The 18,383-nt window shown below is 38.9% G+C and overlaps 2 protein-coding genes across 4 annotated transcripts; both read right to left on the reverse strand.

Annotated features, from left to right (window-relative positions):
- Positions 1–429: 429 nt before the first annotated feature.
- Positions 430–9,432, reverse strand: LOC139131618 (uncharacterized). Of its 2 annotated transcripts, none has more exons than XM_070697744.1 (7): positions 9,285–9,432; positions 7,820–8,168; positions 6,123–6,452; positions 5,555–5,625; positions 4,269–4,572; positions 3,601–3,674; positions 430–1,645 (listed from the first exon to the last, which is right to left on the reverse strand). In XM_070697744.1, exons 1-7 carry the CDS (start codon positions 9,354–9,356, stop codon positions 1,463–1,465), a joined length of 1,383 nt encoding a protein of 460 aa, XP_070553845.1. In that variant the 5' UTR covers positions 9,357–9,432; the 3' UTR covers positions 430–1,462. The 2 variants fall into 2 exon arrangements, with proteins under 2 accessions (XP_070553845.1, XP_070553846.1); XM_070697745.1 differs by having other exon boundaries at positions 9,051–9,395.
- Positions 9,433–11,343: 1,911 nt separating this feature from the next.
- On the reverse strand, positions 11,344–17,565 carry LOC139131619 (interferon-induced protein 44-like). Of its 2 annotated transcripts, XM_070697747.1 has the most exons (7): positions 17,443–17,565; positions 15,805–16,153; positions 15,299–15,634; positions 14,610–14,680; positions 13,368–13,665; positions 12,738–12,814; positions 11,344–11,860 (listed from the first exon to the last, which is right to left on the reverse strand). In XM_070697747.1, the coding sequence occupies exons 1-7, from the start codon at positions 17,452–17,454 to the stop codon at positions 11,678–11,680; spliced, it is 1,326 nt and encodes a 441-aa protein (XP_070553848.1). In that variant the 5' UTR covers positions 17,455–17,565; the 3' UTR covers positions 11,344–11,677. The 2 variants fall into 2 exon arrangements, with proteins under 2 accessions (XP_070553848.1, XP_070553847.1); XM_070697746.1 differs by lacking the exons at positions 11,344–11,860; positions 12,738–12,814 and having other exon boundaries at positions 13,004–13,665.
- Between the last annotated feature and the right edge of the window lie 818 nt (positions 17,566–18,383).

The following is an 18,383-nucleotide window of genomic DNA, read 5'->3' on the forward strand; positions in this document are numbered from 1 at the left end:
TGTGCACTGGCATCTCTGCTACACGAATAAAGTGCGCCGCGTACCGGAGTTCAAATCCAAACCATGCGGGTAAATTTGACATATGGGTTTTAGTTATTTTTAAGCTGGGGGGGGGGGTCATTAATTTTTTTCGTCTGACAAAGGGGGGGTCATCTTTTTTTCACGAAAAATGCAGGGGGGGTCTATATTTTTTTGAACACCGGCGACAAGATTTTGCCGGCCCCCCCCCCAGCCGTAAAAACTGAACGCTCCCTTAATAAAATCTGAAAATAAACGGCTGTGTTTGAATAAAACGTTAACAGCGTGTTTTCTATAATATCGCAGTATGCCATATTGATATTACATTCGATATCTAAATTAGCAGTCCTATTCTTTACTCATTAACAAAGAGTTGCAGGTCAAGCTTGTAAAATTAGACGGCAAACGGTATTAGTATAGAAACAAATTACTTTTAATCAACCAAAGTGTAACTTATACAGTATAAAAATTCGACCTGTCATTTAAATGTAATGCGGAAGCACAAAGCGCTATGGCCAACTGTTACACTTCCTGTAAATATGTTCTTGAAAATCTCTAACTACTCCGATTTTTGTCACATGGCTGAGGCAGAACTGGTTTTTACAAGCAATGTGAAAAGGAAAATCCAGTTTTCTTCTCCAACCGATACCTTTCCCTTATTAAGCTACTGAACTGAACTGAACTGAACTGAACTACAGCACATCGACAAAGGCGTCGCCAAAACTTCATCTGTGTCTTCACGACAAGAATAGGTATCATGTTTGTTTATTGTTGACACTTGTTTAAAATTACGTTTAGAAAGAAGAAGAGATGGCTGTTCTTTTTATGTTTTTCGTGTTTGTTTTTCTCATAGTATTGTATTGTCTTTAAGAAAAAATCACACAGTCGTAGAAGGGAGATGGTCTATATGATTTGTCAGAGGACTTGAAGGACTGATGACCGATTTGTCGTTGTTGTTTTCGTTGTCGTTTCGTTTCGTTGCTGTCATTGTTATTGTGTCGTTTATCATCATGTCGTTATTTTTGTGGCCATCGTCGTCATCATGACTGACATACAACCAGATTTCAGACGAAATCTCTCAGAATAAAATGAAAATAAACTACTGTTGCCATGTAAATTTTGGCTGTATCCTGTACATGTAAACTGCCTCTGTGTTTCGATATAGAAAGTAAATTCGCTCCACATAAAAATGTCACATAAAGTACACAATACAGAGTCTACTGAGCAAAGTTACAGTGTTAGCAAGCTATATCGAATGATTAGTCTTGAGAATAACTCGAAGTTATAGGTGCCTATTCTGGTCTCCTGCATCAACACATGTCTAGGTGGTGCAAAATATTATTTTCAGACCGAAACCACTTTCCTCTGACGAAGCGAAGGGTACATGGTTGGGGGCGCTCTCCAGATTAAGGGGATCAGTTTTACGCTCAAATACGACAATTTATCACAAGATTGTGGCCATTGGCAGAGAATTGATTTGTTTGTCAAGTTCCGTGGCGATACAGGTTTTGATGTGTACATCCTTAATCATCTGTTTGCTGACTTTTTCCCAGACTCTGACCAAAGCTGCCAATGTCCGTACACCGAGTCTCAGCAAATCCGATTGAAGCTTCGCCATTTCAGATTCCTGAGAGAGAGAGAGAGAGAGAGAGAGAGAGAGAGAGAGAGAGAGAGAGAGAGAGAGAGAGAGAGAGAGAGAGAGAGAGAGAGAGAGAGAGAGAGAGAGAGATGGGGAGAGGGGAGGGGAGAGGGGGAGTCCGTGTGTATATAAGGGAGACAGACAAGGAAAGATATACAAACAAACAGACAGAGAGAGAAATAGAGACAAACAAACAATCAGAAGAGAGAAAAAGGGTTATACGAGCTCAAGAATTTACATGTTGCCTTAATACCACTGGTGAAACTCTCTTACTTTGCATTTGAAAGGTTCTACATAAGCGTCAAAACTTTGCCTTATAAATTTTACCACAATAACAAAACTAGGCCTACCTTCAGTTAGTCTGACCATTCCCCCGGGGTATCGTAGCAGTCAGAAAAGTGACGACTAAGATGGGGGGAGCGTTCAGTTATTGTTGCAATCTCTTCTTCTTCTTTTGTAGGGTTCAGTAAAATTAACGAACCCAAATCTGACCAAAACTTGATGACCCACTCAGAATATTATAAAAAATTTTATGACTTTCTTCCGGTTCATTTTTATGACCGTTTTTGTCGACATTGTTACATTATGTGTATTTTCAGTTATGTATTTAATATCAAAGCGGATAGCATTACAAAAATATTTTTCTCAACAGTACAGCTACCAAGAAAACAACACAGGATGTAAACTTTTCTCCAAAGCCAGGGTCTTCGTTTAATGTAAAGTGATTTTTTTCTTTTACGGTCCACTACTTTCAAGGGTTCATTTTGAAATTCGTGGATTGAGTAAAGTTTTCGTTGCCTTGCTTTTGTGAAAAAATCCAAAAATTTAATTTTACCCGTACAGTTAATATGAACACGAGGGTGGCGGTCATTTAGCTTCAAATATCGGTACATGTTAGGTAGGCCCTAATTTGTTTTTCTAGTGTCAACATTTGCACTAGTACTGTGATTCCTGAATTTACTACCTGGCTTGCACGTGCGACTTGCCTTTCCTAAACCAAAGCATGCCGGGAACTTGTGATTTCCACTTCGGAGTCGTTGGCTTTTGCAACATAAGTCTTTGTAAAAGACTTTCAAAGGCAAGTAATGGAGAGACAGTTGTGGGTACGGCTGCAACTTTCGGTAATATTTTCGTAATTTTGAAGAAGAAAACGACTGCATGTTCTTTTTCCCCACAGAGTATGTTACGTACAAATTAATCGTTCAAAACAACACACATTCTATTCTAGTCGGGACTATAACTGGTTTGTCGACGATAACATCGGATAAAACAAACGATTCGCTCACGATTGGAACACCAGACATCCCGTCATGATTTTTTGAACAAGAAACTGTATTTTTTATAAACATAAAAATGAAAAGACTGCACAAGTGTAGGTACTTGACTTTTAAGAAAGCAGCTGAGTACAAAAAAATAAGGAGAAACATCATTGTTGTACATCTGAAAAGGCTTATTCAATGAGTGAGCATTTTGGAACCTCCCGCCCCCTCTTGAGCGCTGAGAGAAAAAATACCCCTTTGCACTTTTCAAATGTAAATTGATCCCTTGGACTTTGTAGGCCAATCACACTTATAATAAATGACTATTCCCCATGTGTTTCTCATAGACCATGGAGGGTTTTGTATGTCTCTATCTGATATACCATAATACCGAGTCAAACCAAAGTAGTGATCGACAACAAAATCTTACCTGTGAGCTACATTGGATTGGTGTTTATGATAACATTTCGGACACAAAAAATAATGTTGACAAACAAATTATTTGGAAGATCATACTGTGTTACTTAATAATACGTCAAAGGCTTGCAATAGGACTGGCAAGGTGACTTCAAAAATAACAGCTTTACTCCGTTTCGAAGTATTCCGTCAAATAAAAGAAGATTAGGTCAATCTTTGCATAAACGCCTAAAAGATTTTCACTCGGGAATCACTTTCTATACTTACTGGTAAATTGTGTTCTTCCGTAACGTGCCTAAAGAACTCTTGAATCGAACAAGTGTTCAAAGACATCTTTGATGCTATCGTGGAAAACGTTTTGAAAGAAATAAAAAGACTGTGTAATTCAAAATGCGAATTGGAAATGTAAAGAGAATTAACGAGTCCAATATAATATAAACTCTCTCTCTCTCTCTCTCTCTCTCTCTCTCTCTCTCTCTCTCTCTCTCAGGAGTTACACCCGTCTGCGTAATAACTAATACAGATAAAATATCTAGTGAAAAATGGCCCTATGGTAAGAGTCGATATTGATGTAATGTAACCATTTATTAATCTTTGTGTATTACAAAAATTATACACATGTAATAGTAATAACATAGAAACATCAAAAGCTCGCTAGTAGTTTGACCAGCAGACTGGCCGGTGGATGGACAGATAACTACTGGATCAGACAGGGACCTAAACTGATGGAACGAGGGGTGGAGACGGAAAACGAGTATGGACGAAAAAGGGTATATAATACAAGATAAACCACAGTCACTTGTGATCGGTCTATTCCGCTCGGCGTCTATGCCCCCATAGACGTGTGTACATATGTCTTTTTCTCAGGCATATGTACACACGTCTATGGGGGCATAGACCGATCACAAGTGACTGTGGATAAACTCTGAACGTACCTCGTAACTGCACGTTTTCATATAAAGGTGATCGTGTTGGGGACGATTGAGCTGATCTTTCGAAGTCAAATGTTGCACTGGTTAAGCTTAAATAACTGGCGGCGCGTGGCAGAGACGTCACTGAGTCGGACATCATTCGCTGTTTAGCAATCTTCACAAAGCGTTCAGCTGTCACCAGTGCGCTGTGGAGAACCCTGAAAACGTCCAGCTCTATAGTCGGGTCCCGTTGGTTGAACTCAGGCGTGTAGTTCCGCAGGAAAAACACGTGATTCTTGGCAGTTGCTGTGGCGGCCGAGATCTTGTCCTGTAAATGAGCAAATCCCCTATTTAGACGTCGATGAAAGCATGCAGGTTGTTTACTTTTACATACCTAAAGCACAAAGTCCGTTTTAAATCCCGAGTACAAATTCATTTAAAGGGACAAAGTCGGCCATTTTTTCATGATTTTTGTTTGATACAAGATACTACTTATATTGTTTGACGTGTTGAAAGATACTGAATGAATGGGTGACCATGCATATATTCGACCCCGGTTTTAGACATGATACATGAAACCATCGCGAAAATGAATTAATGGTAATGACAATTAATTCATTTTCGCGATGGTTTCATTTAATTTGTCTAAAACCGGGGTCGAATATATGCATGGTAACCCATTCATTCAGTTGTATCTAGTATCAAACAAAATTCATGAAAATTGGCCGACTTTGTCCCTAACAACGTGAAACATTTATTTCTCCAGTCCAATACATCAAATTAAAAACGTCAATAAAGCTATCACAGTGGAGATATATCGATGGCAATTTATTGCAATTTTCCCTTCACTTTTTACTCTGGAAATAATTTATACTCATTGGGCAAGAGTGGCCAGTGAACTCAAGCCAATATGTGTGTCGATATCCCGTGGTCCACTTATACTAGAATACAAAAAACTCCAAACCAGACTTTTTCTTCTCTTCTTAGATCCAGCTTGGCGGTGCATATACAACAATATCAACAATAGATCGGCATGGCTTTACAATATATATCTAAATTCACACACTCTGTGTATCTTTGAAACATTTACACCGAAATCTCTGATATTACTGGGAATCAAATGACTAGAATCCGTAGAACGGCCAAGCACGTGACACATCGATGAGTGATTCTACCGCGAAGAACTCAAAGAAACAACGCGTGCGCAGGATGCAAAACCCACACAAGTTAACGTTGGGGACATGATTCCTTGCGTGCACAACGCCTTTACCGTCCGATTGCCGGAAATTGTTGTCAAAGTTTTGACTTACGATCATCTGTTCTCTTTGTTCTTGGTTCTCTATCATGTCCTTGTGAGTTATAACGATTACTGGTGTGATTCCTGAATGAAAAAAAGCAAAAAACGATGAAATTTGGAAGGGAAAGTTCATGCACCTTCCAGCGTGTGAAGTACTTATTAATTATAGACAGCAGATGCAGGTGATGATATCAAAAGAGGCCTGTATAGTTCAAAAATCATTACAATGTCCAGTAAAGCTATTTGATGCCGATGGTGATTGTTCATGCTTGTTAAAGATGTCGATGGTTCACTTTTCCTTGACAATTACCTGACTTGATCTCATACTATAATTGAGGGGACGATTCATAAATTCCGTCCTTCCACCAATTGCCATGGCTGTGCAACGACATTACGTGATAATGATTATGGTCTGTCGAAGATAGCAAATTCACGAGAAAACAGTGAATTGTGATATTGGACCTATTCTCATCATCGTTTGACTGGTGTATGTATTTTTTCATCATAACTGCAAGATATGCTTTCAACCGAGGACAACAATAAATATCAAAACATTATAAACATCAACTACAACATCCCACCTCTTTCTCTGAGAATGTTCCGAAACTCGTCAAGTAGTTTTACTACGCTCCCGTCTCTAAGGTACGGGTCCATAGGACTGGTACAACAGATTACTCCGTGAATGCGATCAAGCAGCGGCACTTCATATTTGGCGCCCTTTGAACTCTTCTTGTACTTCACCACCTCCCCTGGCCGAATGTTTCCATCTACAACTTCTCTTACCGTCGCCAGTGTGTCCTGGTCCATGTTTTGGAAGCCTCGAACATCGACCAAGCGGAATGCGCACACTCCACCCAGGTAATCTTGGAGACGGACTGTTCCTTCGCCGCCGGAGAAAACTTCACAAGACCCTATATGTCAGATCGTAGATTCTCATGAAACAAAACTTACATGAAGGTTTTCATGTGGGTGCAAATTGATCGCAGTGAAAATGAATTTCAGCGATGAAGATGATGATGAGTATAATAATGACGACGACGACGACGACGACGACGACGATGATGATGATGATCAGGGCACGAAATAAGCGGTTGTCCCGCGTCCACAGACTACCAACTTTTCCCTTGGGCTACCAAAGTCCATGAAATGGTAGCCCACAACGGACTACCAAAGCCTGGGACATGAAATACTTCGTGCGATGTCCGTCACTTTAGGACGAGCTAAATGCAGTCAACATGGAGTTTCATTTGTTTGAAGCAATTATCCTTTCATCTGTGAAGAGTTTTTCCTTGAGACTATTACAAGTTTCACTGCTATATGTTGTTGTTTTCACAAGATGCAGAGCATTTGATACTAAAATGTTGAGTTGCTTTTCCGTGTGCAGTCTTTGCATGCCAGTTCACACTATACTGTTGATCGGCAGCATACAAACTGTACTTGTGTCAAGTTTTAGGGTTTTGATGCTGGAATTTCACAAAACTGTCACTTCGATATCAAGAGATTGTGCAATCAATTTGATTTGAAATTGTAATATAAAACACTATATCAGTTAAGCTTAGCTGAGTTTCGCTGTCTTTTATCTATGGTTGTTGACCAGTATCAATGTATTACGTTCTGTACAGAGAGACTCGGGTGTAGCAAGGTATGCCAGTTCATAAAGATCATGAGAATATTTTTTTCTGTTTTTTTTACTCAAGTTACAATTTCTTTTGATGTATAAGCTGATTTTGAAAGTGATAGAAAGTGTTAAAAATGTACATAAATTAGCATAAATTAAGCGTTCTTGACACATAACATGGGGTCTCTCGAGTTGAAGCCCCTGGTATTACTGCTATTTTGTGTTGCTGAACCAGGGCTTATACTCGGACGAGAACAGTATCCCTAAACTAAAATATTCATGGACTACCAGCCATTGTCACTGGGCTACCAACTTCAGAAAATGGTAGCCCAAGTGGACTACCAAGGTAAAAAGTTAATTTCGAGCCCCGACGATGATGATGATGATGATGATGATGATGATGATGATGATGATGATGATGTTGACGACCAGACGTAGATGGTGGTATGATGATGAATTGATACGATAACGAAAACGATATAAACATCATCAAAGACGACGATATTTCCTTGCTACTATTATTACTTTGCTGTCGTTATTAACATTGTCCTTGTTGTTTGATACTTGACGTTGTTCTTATGGACACTTTGTTGATGCCTTTGATAACGATGATTATAATATGGAGAAGATACAGGCAATAGACCACAAGTAGCACGTTACCTTTATCTACGATTTTGATTGTTCTTTCACAAGTATTTATAAAACTGCTTTTACCGACACCAGCCGGACCCATCAGGGCTATTCTCAATCTAGCTTTAGGATCGGTAAATTCGCTAATGTCCAACGAACTAAAGCTTCCCATTCCGTGTTTGTCACCGAACTTATAATCCAAGATGGCGCGACGCTGGAGGGCCGCCTGGTAGAACAAATCATTATTACGATCTTGGTTCTTCACAAGTTCCGCTTCTTTTAGTTGCCGCTCATTTTCCAGTTGGAGTTTTGTTTTGTTTTTAGCCTCAGCCTCGATAACTGTAGAGTTGTCGAAATATACGACCTTCTTCGAAGCTTGCTGGTTACCGAAAAGAGATGTATAATAAATTATAAAAATGCATGAATTGCTGCCCAGGAAGATAGCTTGAATGGACGCGTGAGGGAGGAAGCCGATTGTTGGTGAAGTCAGTGTGTTCACTGATACAACTTTTGTCGTCTGAAAAGAGAGTGGTGAACTACCTAAGATCTTATACAAGATATTTGGAGTTTCTTTCAGTGGCGTTGGTCAGACTCAAAAGTTATTACCGCTCGCTCGTGAGGGCGCTATTTGCTATGAATTACTCTTCTTGAATTTAGTCGCTCGGCCAATAACGCTTGCAAGACCGCAATACGATAAAATTAGCCCGATGTATGAGTTGTCGGTAAGCGTCTCTGCGTATGAATTGCCTTCTTCAAATGCTGTATGGGGAAACTACGCTGTTGACATTGATGAGAATAGTCAGAGTAACACATATATATTGTGGTGCCATTTTAAAGCGCGATTGTACAATCCATTGGTTGAATATGCAACGTTTCAGTCGTTCTTCGTCTATTAAACGGCCATCACTGAAAGAAAACGATTTATCACCGGCGATTTTGACATAATTTGAAGATTTGTCATGCGTACTTTGGTTCACAAAGATCGTACTTTACCGATACGTGTTTATTTAGATAATTGCTTAAAAGGCCATCAGTACCTAAATAAACTTATCTATATTTCTCTATATTTCTATAATTGCCTAAACTTCTCTGTCGTGATATGTCTTCTATTTTGAGATATTGTCAAAGAAATTACACACTTATTTTTCATTCTGCTAGTGAAGTAAAGCTTACAGCTATACTTGGAAGAAATTATAGAATTTTTCAAGCAACTGAATATGAAGAAGGTAGGAGTACTGCCGAACAATAATAAGACACGTACCTTGTTTCCCATGTCGATGACAGAACTCTTTCCTGGTTAACGCATGGCGGATCTAAATCTCTATTAAACCTTTATTTTAGCCACAACATCCAATTTGCATATGCGCTGTTTATCGTCCCCAAATCGTTCTGACCTTTAGTCGACACTGTAGCCGTGACAGAGCGGTTGTCATCGAAAAATCAATAATATAAACAGTTGAGGTGTCTATTTGAAGAGCATTCGTGTCAAACTAACCTCTTCACAACGTGAATTCCCTGACGTCATGAAAGCGTGTAGCGATAAGCATTGTCTCTTTCGGCATTCCATGCGATAAGTGAAGACATATTGATGGAATTGTGATGGATTCTGAAAAATAAAGACTGACAACACCTATAACAACCATTACATGTTGAAAGGAAGTGACATCTTATTGTGTGAATGCACATCCCCCCATAAGCACCTCTTCTGCACTCTCACTTTCTCTTTTGCAAATGTACACACAAAATTGTAACTTTTGATGATGTTTTTATTGTTTTCGCATTACAAAACACATGCATCCTACTGAGGGTGACCTGTAAACTATCAGTCTTGCCAATACCACTGATTGTGTACAATATGATGACAGATTAATTTTAGTAGATGGGCTGAAATTCGTCTGTCAACGCTTAAAGTGTACATACATAAATTATACATAATAAACCTGTGTTAATGAGTTGAACAACAGGGCATTTTGCAGGGCGGAACTAAGAACTGCAGACAGAAAAAATACATACATAGTGCGATACAGTTATGGAGCATGAAAATAAGTATGAGATGCATAAACTAGCTGAATTGGATGCATTTTGAGAAGAAAACTTGCTTATTCACACGCGCTTTGGCAGTACAGACGTAGTTTAATCCTGCAAGGAAATAAAACAGCCGCCAACGGTGTCGAGTGTTTATACATATATTTTCAGTGTTACTTCCTTTACTGCATATCTTAATATTGTAAACGTCAGCCCCACTACACAACAATCCATATATGGTTTGAATATTGATATTGATCAAATATACCAATACGTTCTTGTTGCCATGAAGTATTTTAAGGAAAAATTTAAAACGGAAGTTGCGAAATTTTGTCACAAATGTGATAAGATTAATGAGATGCTGTACAGTGCATGATACACAGGCAATGGAGTTTCATATGAAATGATAAAAAAATACATGAAATGGCAATCGACGAACTTCCTCTCTGTTAGTGAAATTTTCGACCACGTCCATACAGGTGTAATGATTCTGAAATCTTGGTCAATAAACTATACCCATTGCGTAGATTATTACATGAGGACAAATGCAACGCCACGATACGCTGTATTAAGCTGACACTTTACATTTTTACATTATCTTACTTGGGTAACTTTTTGACTTTAGATCATCTGCTACAGTGCGTTTCAACAATTAGATAAGACTCGTAAATACTGAAAAAAAACACAGAACTGTTCAGTACATTCTTTCGATAAAACGGATAACAGCGTGTCAAAGATGGGGTGAACTTTTGAAGTGAAGTGACGTAGCAAGTCGTCCTTATCAACGGCACCAAGAGAAGCCGTCACCATGTAGAGCAATGCAGAATGGCCAGCTTAGACCACAGAAGCGGAAAATAGGTGAAACTTTTGATGGCATATTCGTCATCCTCATCGTTGTCGGCGTTGTCGTCGTTATCATCATCGTAATCATCTTCATTGCCATAACCATCATCATTACCGTCATCGTCGTCCTCGTGGAAACCAGCGTCGTCACCGCAACAAACAACAACACGGATTTGTGTCATCCATCATGATCATAATCATCGTCGTCGCATCAGTCATAAACACCGCCACCAACGGTCATTTATTTCCTTGGCACGTTGTCCACAGTATTTTGGTGCAGACCAAATAATGCAATGTTATCAATGGGGAACAGGCACGAGATTTGACAACATAAACTGCATGGTTGGAAGTTGGCAAGCACAATCCACGGACAACCAATATTCTAAGCTAAGAACTACCGCTTCTACAATCCAACAAATGTATCTCGACTTTTAATTCGTTGCTTGCTTTTGGTCTGTGTCTGGTTGTGACAAGGGATATTGATCATTTGCATATTTCAAGGAGTCAAAGTACGATAAAAATGTGCATAATCGAAATGTGAATGGCATTGACATCAGCCGAAACACATTATAAATTCTGTGGTCTATTTATATTTTTGTGTTACTCACACAATGTTTACTGTGTTCGACGTTATGTCAGATACAGGGTTCATACAACAATCGTGGCCCTGGATTTATTTATTTATTGATTTATTGATTTATAATTTATTCATTCACAATGAAGGATTTCCCATTTACAAGCACATATCGGGAAAATGGTCCATGGTTTTAATCTTCCATGGGGTCCATGAAAATCTGAGAAATGTTAAATGACACTGTATTGCCGAAAGCACTGCCCGTTTTGTATTCTGTCCAGTAAAACAGGTCATGTATGGTTTATGGGAGTATTTCTGATAAGATCGTAACATGGTCCTACGACTTAGGAGTTACAATTCTGCCGGTATTCGCTTTCATATGCTGTGCTTTTTGAAAGTAGGCATTCTTTGAGGCCGTGGCCGAGACAGTGTTATGCTACTGCATGTTACAGAACATTGGCAATGGGAGCACCGCACATTTTCTTTTCGAGTTCTCTGGCGATGCAGTCTCTGATCCTTACGTCCCTGATCAACCGTTGACTAACCTGCTCCCAGACTTTGAACAAGGCCGAAACAGTACGTACACCGAGTCTCTGCAACTCAGTTTGAAGCTTTTCCAATTCTGCTTCCTGTAATGTTATTGAGAGAGAGAGAGAGAGAGAGAGAGAGAGAGAGAGAGAGAGAGAGAGAGAGAGAGAGAGAGAGAGAGAGAGTTGAATTGTAAGTCCACGAATATAATATGTGGTGGTTTCTTGTTGTTCACAAGGAGATGGGCACGCTGAGTTTTCTGTAACAAGCCCGTGAACTGAGTGAAACATTGCAACAAAATTGTCAGCTTATTCAGCAAGTGAGTTCAGGGCTAGCAACCAGCCTGCCGCGATTTCTTATGCGTATCAATACTCTAACGCACAAACAGGTGCATCAACCAATCGTACAAAAATCGCATTATGCTAAAGCGATATCACTTTTTCCATATTATATGAGTGAGTCTCGGCCAATCAAAATGACTTGATAATACTTGGGATGTAATAATCGAGAATGAGCCCGATGTTATTCTTTGCAAATTCTAATTATTAAACAAACAGTCATCACTAACAACGAGAACAATTTTAAGATTATAACAATTATCATAGAAATATGATAATGGGGCTGATGATGACAACGACTACGTATATCATCATGATGCTTAGTTTTCATTTTATTTGTATTACAAACTTGAAAAAGATACAAACAAAACGTGACGATCAGTTATCAATCAACATATGATTGTATTCTTATGAGGCCATAGAATCAGATGTCAACGTCGCAACCGTCTCCACTTGTACTCTGGGTTTTACTGGGTGGTAGCTTCAACCTGTCTGTCTCTACCTAGCGATCGCACCTGATGGTTGTTCTATATTAAATAAACCATCTCCAGGTAGGATCGCTAGGTGGATACAGGTGCGACACTAAGAGTGTACATAGAACGCTAGGTGAACAGACTTACAAAGCTACAAGAACACTCACGTCAGTTAGCGGATTATTCTCCATAACTTGTTGGAAAAATTCTTGAATTGAGCAATCGTTTAAAAAGCCCATTGGTCCTGAAAAAAATGGACCAGTGACGTTAATGAAATGCAGAAGTCAAGTCTACATTAAACCTCTATAAAAGAATTTGCATGATAAACCGACTCCCTTGGTTTAAATATTGATTTCGCGTTCCGTTACTTAGCTTACAGGTGTGATACCTAGATTTTGACCAGTTCACGACATACATGCACGAGCGATAGCGAGTGCATATATGAAGTGAACTGGTCAAAATCTCATGGTATACCGTCGCTGGGTGTGATTTATTGCTATCATATCATAACAGTGTATTGAAATTCTGGCGTGGAACGTCATAAACGGAGTTGCTCAAGCTGAGATGTCGCTCGTATGCCAGCCGTGGTTTATCGCCAATATAGGGCCCACCAAGGTTCTTTTCGTGTCTCGGCCAATCAGATCGCAATATTTGCACCATCGATATACTGGTATGATATAATTTTTCACATAACTCTAAATATCTAAGGGCAGATGTTCCAGAGCCTAATAGACAGAAGAGGAGGATGCAGTGTCTCGGTTTTATTCTCTGAGATGATACATGCGATAGGATCTTACCTAGCACATGGATATTCTGGTAATGTGGTAGTTGTTTTGCTGCTGACTTCGAGGATTCAGGGAAATTTAAGGTTGGTTTAGACAGACTTGAACGATTGCCTGTCTTTTCAGTTGTCGTCTCTGCTAACTCCCGTTGCTTGGCAATCATCACAAAGCGTTCAGCTGCCATTAAGGCACAATGTAGCACCCTCAAGACGTCGAGTTCGACGATGGGGTCGCGTTTGCTGTGTTCAGGTGTGTAGTTACGGAGGACAAATACATGATTTTTGGCACATCCGGTGCCTGCGGAAGCGTTCTCCTGTAGATATCATAAAATCATGACGAACCATCAATTTGGTTCGCGCCACAGAATCCTTATAGTGAAGGTCAGCTTTAAACTTGGGACAAACACTCGCTCGTTTTAGCTTGGATTTCACTGATTAAGTTTTACGTGAGCAATTTATTGCGAAGGTTCCATAAAAAAGAAGTCCAATGTACAATATTTGATAAAGGTATATTTACCCAGGGTACTGGTATAGGGTTATTTTTATTTTTCATTTTATTCAATCAAATTTTTACCCCGATGAGTAAGCAAAGCTACGTCAGCGAAACCCAAAATAGATGAGTGCATGTTGGACATTAGGTGTAGCTTTTGATGACATATTCTTTACTTTTAATCTGCAAAACGAAGACGATTTCTAAATATTCTCCCCAAAATAAGTCCACGTACAATGAAGACACAATGCCCTGTTCACAACATGCAGCGTTATTGTTGAAAAATAAATTCGAACACGATTGGAACTAATTTGGGATAATCGGATGGCGAAGTAATGTGGATTTAATCTGCAAATGTAAGCTCATGTGCTTTTCTTTTTAAGTTACACACTTGTTTTTTATGAGTAATTTGTAATATTGTGACATTCAGCTGTATGGCACCTATCATATTTTAGAAATTTGAAAAATATGAAGATCCAATCATCCCAAATTAGTTCCAATCATGTTTGCCGTCGATGACAAAAAATTATCACAATAACAACATCGAGCTATGTTTCTCGTTTTAAAAGAAAAATGTAATTTGTTGGGGAAAGGAGGAAAAAAACTACTTTGCAAAGAGAAGTGGAAAATACCTAATGTCTGATCGGCGAGAAACAGAAAAGCAGGACTAACTTCTAACCTTCCTGTTTGACACTGTGCATTAAACGGTGTCAAAGCTAGTAACACACAAAGATTAATAAATTGTGACATTATTATACCGACTCTTACCACTAGGCGTTTTTTTTCTGCCTCACTAGATATTTTATCTTTATGGGTTATTACGCAGACGGGAGTAATTCCTGAGAGAGAGAGAGAGAGAGAGAGAGAGAGAGAGAGAGAGAGAGAGAGAGAGAGAGAGAGAGAGAAATGTGAAAGAAATTACCGTTTTTAGGACATTAATTAAGAATAATTTATTGTACAATGTTAATACACACAGAGTTAAATTGTTACTTTGCAATAGTATGCTCCACTGCAGGTGCCTTGCAAGCCTTTTCAATTAGGCCTACATATTTAAACCGATTTACACACTCGGTGATGAAAATATTAACAGGCTAGGTTAAAGACTTAGTGTTGTATGCGTAGCTTTATAGGATGGAGTGAATTTCTTGCGGTTGTGGCTTTGCTCAAGTGAAACCTGTCTTCGATACCGTTATTTATTGTTTAGATTTTGATAGTAGACATCCTTTAGAAAATGCCTATAAATTGCAATCAACGACCTTATATTAGTGTAAATAGATACATGTGTTTATGTTTAATTTCGAGAACAGTCGCACAGATTGGTTGTATCACATTCATATTGCTTGTTGGCCTCTCCCACGGTCTAGAATTAATTAATATCGAAATTGCAGTTGGCACGACATTACACTATGCCTATGACAGATCTCTACATGTCGCGTTATAGACAACCGTTTACTGACCTCTTTCTCTCATGGTCTCTCGAAAGTCACTTAGAGCTTTAGTAAGACTCCCGTCTTGGATATATTTATCCATTGGATTGGAGCAGCAAATCACGCCATGGATGCGATCTAGCAGCGGGATCTCAAAATTGATACCTTGTCCGCTGTCGGTTTTGCCAAAGTCGATAACTTCTCCAGGTCGAATATTGCCATCTAAGATACGTCTCAACGATATCATTTCGTCCTTGTCAACCCTTTGCAGTCCTCGAACATCGACCAAGCGGAATGCGCAGATACCACCTAGGTAGTCTTGGAGACGAATTGTTCCTTCTCCGCCGGTGAAGACTTCACAGGACCCTGAAAGAAGCATTTACTCGGATTTTAAAATCGACGATTTCAGCTATTGACCTGAAAAATTAGCTTATTCGAAATTCCGCATAGTCAAACATTGGAACAGTATGTTTGAGGCTAGGTTCGTGTCCATGTGTTTTTTTTATCTGGAAAGCAGAAATGAAACGATTTATTACCTTTATCGGATATCTTGATAGTTCTCTCACATGTGTTTATAAAACTGCTTTTACCAGCACCAGCCGGACCAATCAAAGCTATTCTCAGCCTGGCTTTAGGGCTTGCAAAATCGCTTATATCGAACGAGCGAAAACTTTGCGAACCGTGCTTTTCACCAAATTGGTAATCCAAGATGGCGCGTCGTTGGAGAGCCACCTCGTAGAACAGATCATTATTACGGTCTCGTCTCTTGACAGACTCGGCTTGTTTTAGTAGGCGTTCATTTTCAAGATGCAGTTTGGTCTTTTCTCTGGCTTCAGCCTCGATATCTTTGGATTTGTCCAAGTACACAACCTTCTGGGACTCCAGCTAAATGTCGAGAGGATGAGGATGCAAAGTTATTTAGATGATGCATCGATGATACAGAATATACAGAATGACAATTCCAATTCCAATTTTCGTTGACCCCTCACTTTTGTATCCAGGAAAGTCTTAAAAGCGGATGCATTGTGCGTTTTTCGATTTTACATCCAAACTAAAATTACACCGACTTGTTTACCGATTGAGAACTGTGTCATGAATTGTCATTTGACTTGTACAAGAATTGTGCCATTGATTTTGATTGTCTGGGTTGATTCCTGGACGGTTCCCATTATAATATATATATATATATATATATATATATATATATATATATATATATATATATATATATATATATATATTTATGTGTGTATGTGTGTGTGTGTGTGTGTGGTTTTGTGTTTGTTACTCCATATAGTGTGTATATATATATATATATATATATATATATATATATATATATATATATATATATATAATATATATATTCATGGCATATGACATAATGTTGTTGAAATATAGTATAATAGCGTCGCCGCCGGTATTCAACAACAAAGTTTCTAGTCTGTCATTGAACCAAAAGTCTAGTAGCTTTGGTCTGGAGTAACCAACACAAAAACTAAGCCCGGGGACGCCCATGTCTCCAAGGTTTTATTTATGTAAGTTTTATAGATATTTGCTAAGGCGTTGAGAAACAAAGTTAAAGACAGTAGGTATTCTAAAAGACTTTTTTTTGTACGTACGACCAGTACTAGTGAGCTTGTCTAAATTTGACTTTTGGAAGCCACTGACATTGCTATGTATGACATAGACCTCTGAGGGTGTATGTGTATACATGCTCGCCCCAAGGACCTGGTGTGACCCCGTTTTCGGTTGCCGTTAGAAGGGGTCCTAAGGCAGATAAGCTCGTCTGACCGTTTCGAAATTTCGTTACATTAAACACTACACTTCATCATAAACCATTTGTCACAAGACATGACACCCATACCCTCTTTTGTTGATGTATTTACGCTGAACTTGTCAAATGAACACTGAATTTGGTAATCTAAATCCTGATAAGTCGTGTTCAGTTAACGATCCTTTTTATAGCATTGCCAGGATATGTGCGAATGCTAAAACAGGATCTTTTGGACTCACAAAGTGCGAAAGGTTTCATAACGCCACAATGTTTACGATGACGTCACGGCAAAAGGCATTTGACGACTTCCTTACATATATCGCCTGGAAAACAGGTTGTGTTTGATGACTTCCATACATATATCGCCTGGAAAACAGGTTGTGTGTCTCTCACTTACCTTGTTCCCCATTTCAGTGATGATACCATTTGCGTGTTGACAAAATGCGGATCTGAAGGCACGATTTCTGGTTTGATATTTAACACGACCTTTGTCAAACCTACTTTATCACCACCATGATGTAATTATCAGTAGTAAATCATGTTATATAGTAACCGTGCAGTGGTTTACACCTAGTAAGATAACGATTTATCTTATTTCAGCATATATACCGGCAATATTAAAGCGCCATCTCGAAGATGTGAACACATACAAGACATTCGGAACTTATTTGGGATTGTAATTATGTTGGTCTAATCAGTAAATTTAAGCTCATCTTTTTTGCCATTGTTTTTACAGGTAATTTATAATATTGCAACTTTCAGCTATAGGGCACCTAACACTTTTGATAAATTTAAAAAAATGAAAAGATCCTATTGTCCCAATTAGTTCCTGTCGTGTTTTACGTAAACATTTAATAACCCTCCAATTCATCCATTAGATCAAAGGTGAGGCCTTCTCTTTGCCCAGAGCCACGGCAAGATAAGCTGACCGATGTACAGCTCACATGCAGCGTCAATACAACTCTAAATTTCATGGAGGTACAAGCTGTTAAACAACCCTCCAATGTGCTACTCTCCATGAAATGCAGACACAGTGTCCATGTGGACAACCTGGAGGCCGTGTTTCGAGGTATCTAAAACGCTACACTTCTGCTTGGTGACTGGGTGATATCCACGAATAAATGCAAGATGCTGTCTACGAAACCGACCGCCTTGTGAACCACTTATTTATTTAGACGTAAATGGCAGGAATTATGAAGTACGAATATTGTTGATAAAATTGTTTTGGAATTTCATAAGGTTTGAGCTTCTTTTCTGCTCTACATTACATGGCAAATGAGCTGCACTTAAAACATTTTAGATACATCAGACCTGACATAAACATTTTACATTTCAAAA

This window comes from Ptychodera flava, chromosome 4 (assembly GCF_041260155.1).
Source record: "Ptychodera flava strain L36383 chromosome 4, AS_Pfla_20210202, whole genome shotgun sequence".
Lineage (NCBI taxonomy): Eukaryota > Metazoa > Hemichordata > Enteropneusta > Ptychoderidae > Ptychodera > Ptychodera flava.

Bases quoted from the DNA above. Each gene is read 5' to 3' on its own strand.
- LOC139131618 (XM_070697744.1), bottom strand. From the start codon at position 9,356: ATGGAATGCCGAAAGAGACAATGCTTATCGCTACACGCTTTCATGACG. The intron at 8,169-9,284 runs GTTAGTTTGACA...TTCGGTAACCAG, and splicing joins GGAATTCACGTTGTGAAGAG to CAAGCTTCGAAGAAGGTCGT. The intron at 6,453-7,819 runs GTAACGTGCTAC...TCTGACATATAG, and splicing joins AATCAAAATCGTAGATAAAG to GGTCTTGTGAAGTTTTCTCC.
- LOC139131619 (XM_070697746.1), bottom strand. The intron at 14,681-15,298 runs GTCAGTAAACGG...TCTCTCTCTCAG, and splicing joins AGAGACCATGAGAGAAAGAG to GAATTACTCCCGTCTGCGTA. The intron at 13,666-14,609 runs GTAAGAGTCGGT...TGATATCTACAG, and splicing joins CAGAAAAAAAACGCCTAGTG to GAGAACGCTTCCGCAGGCAC.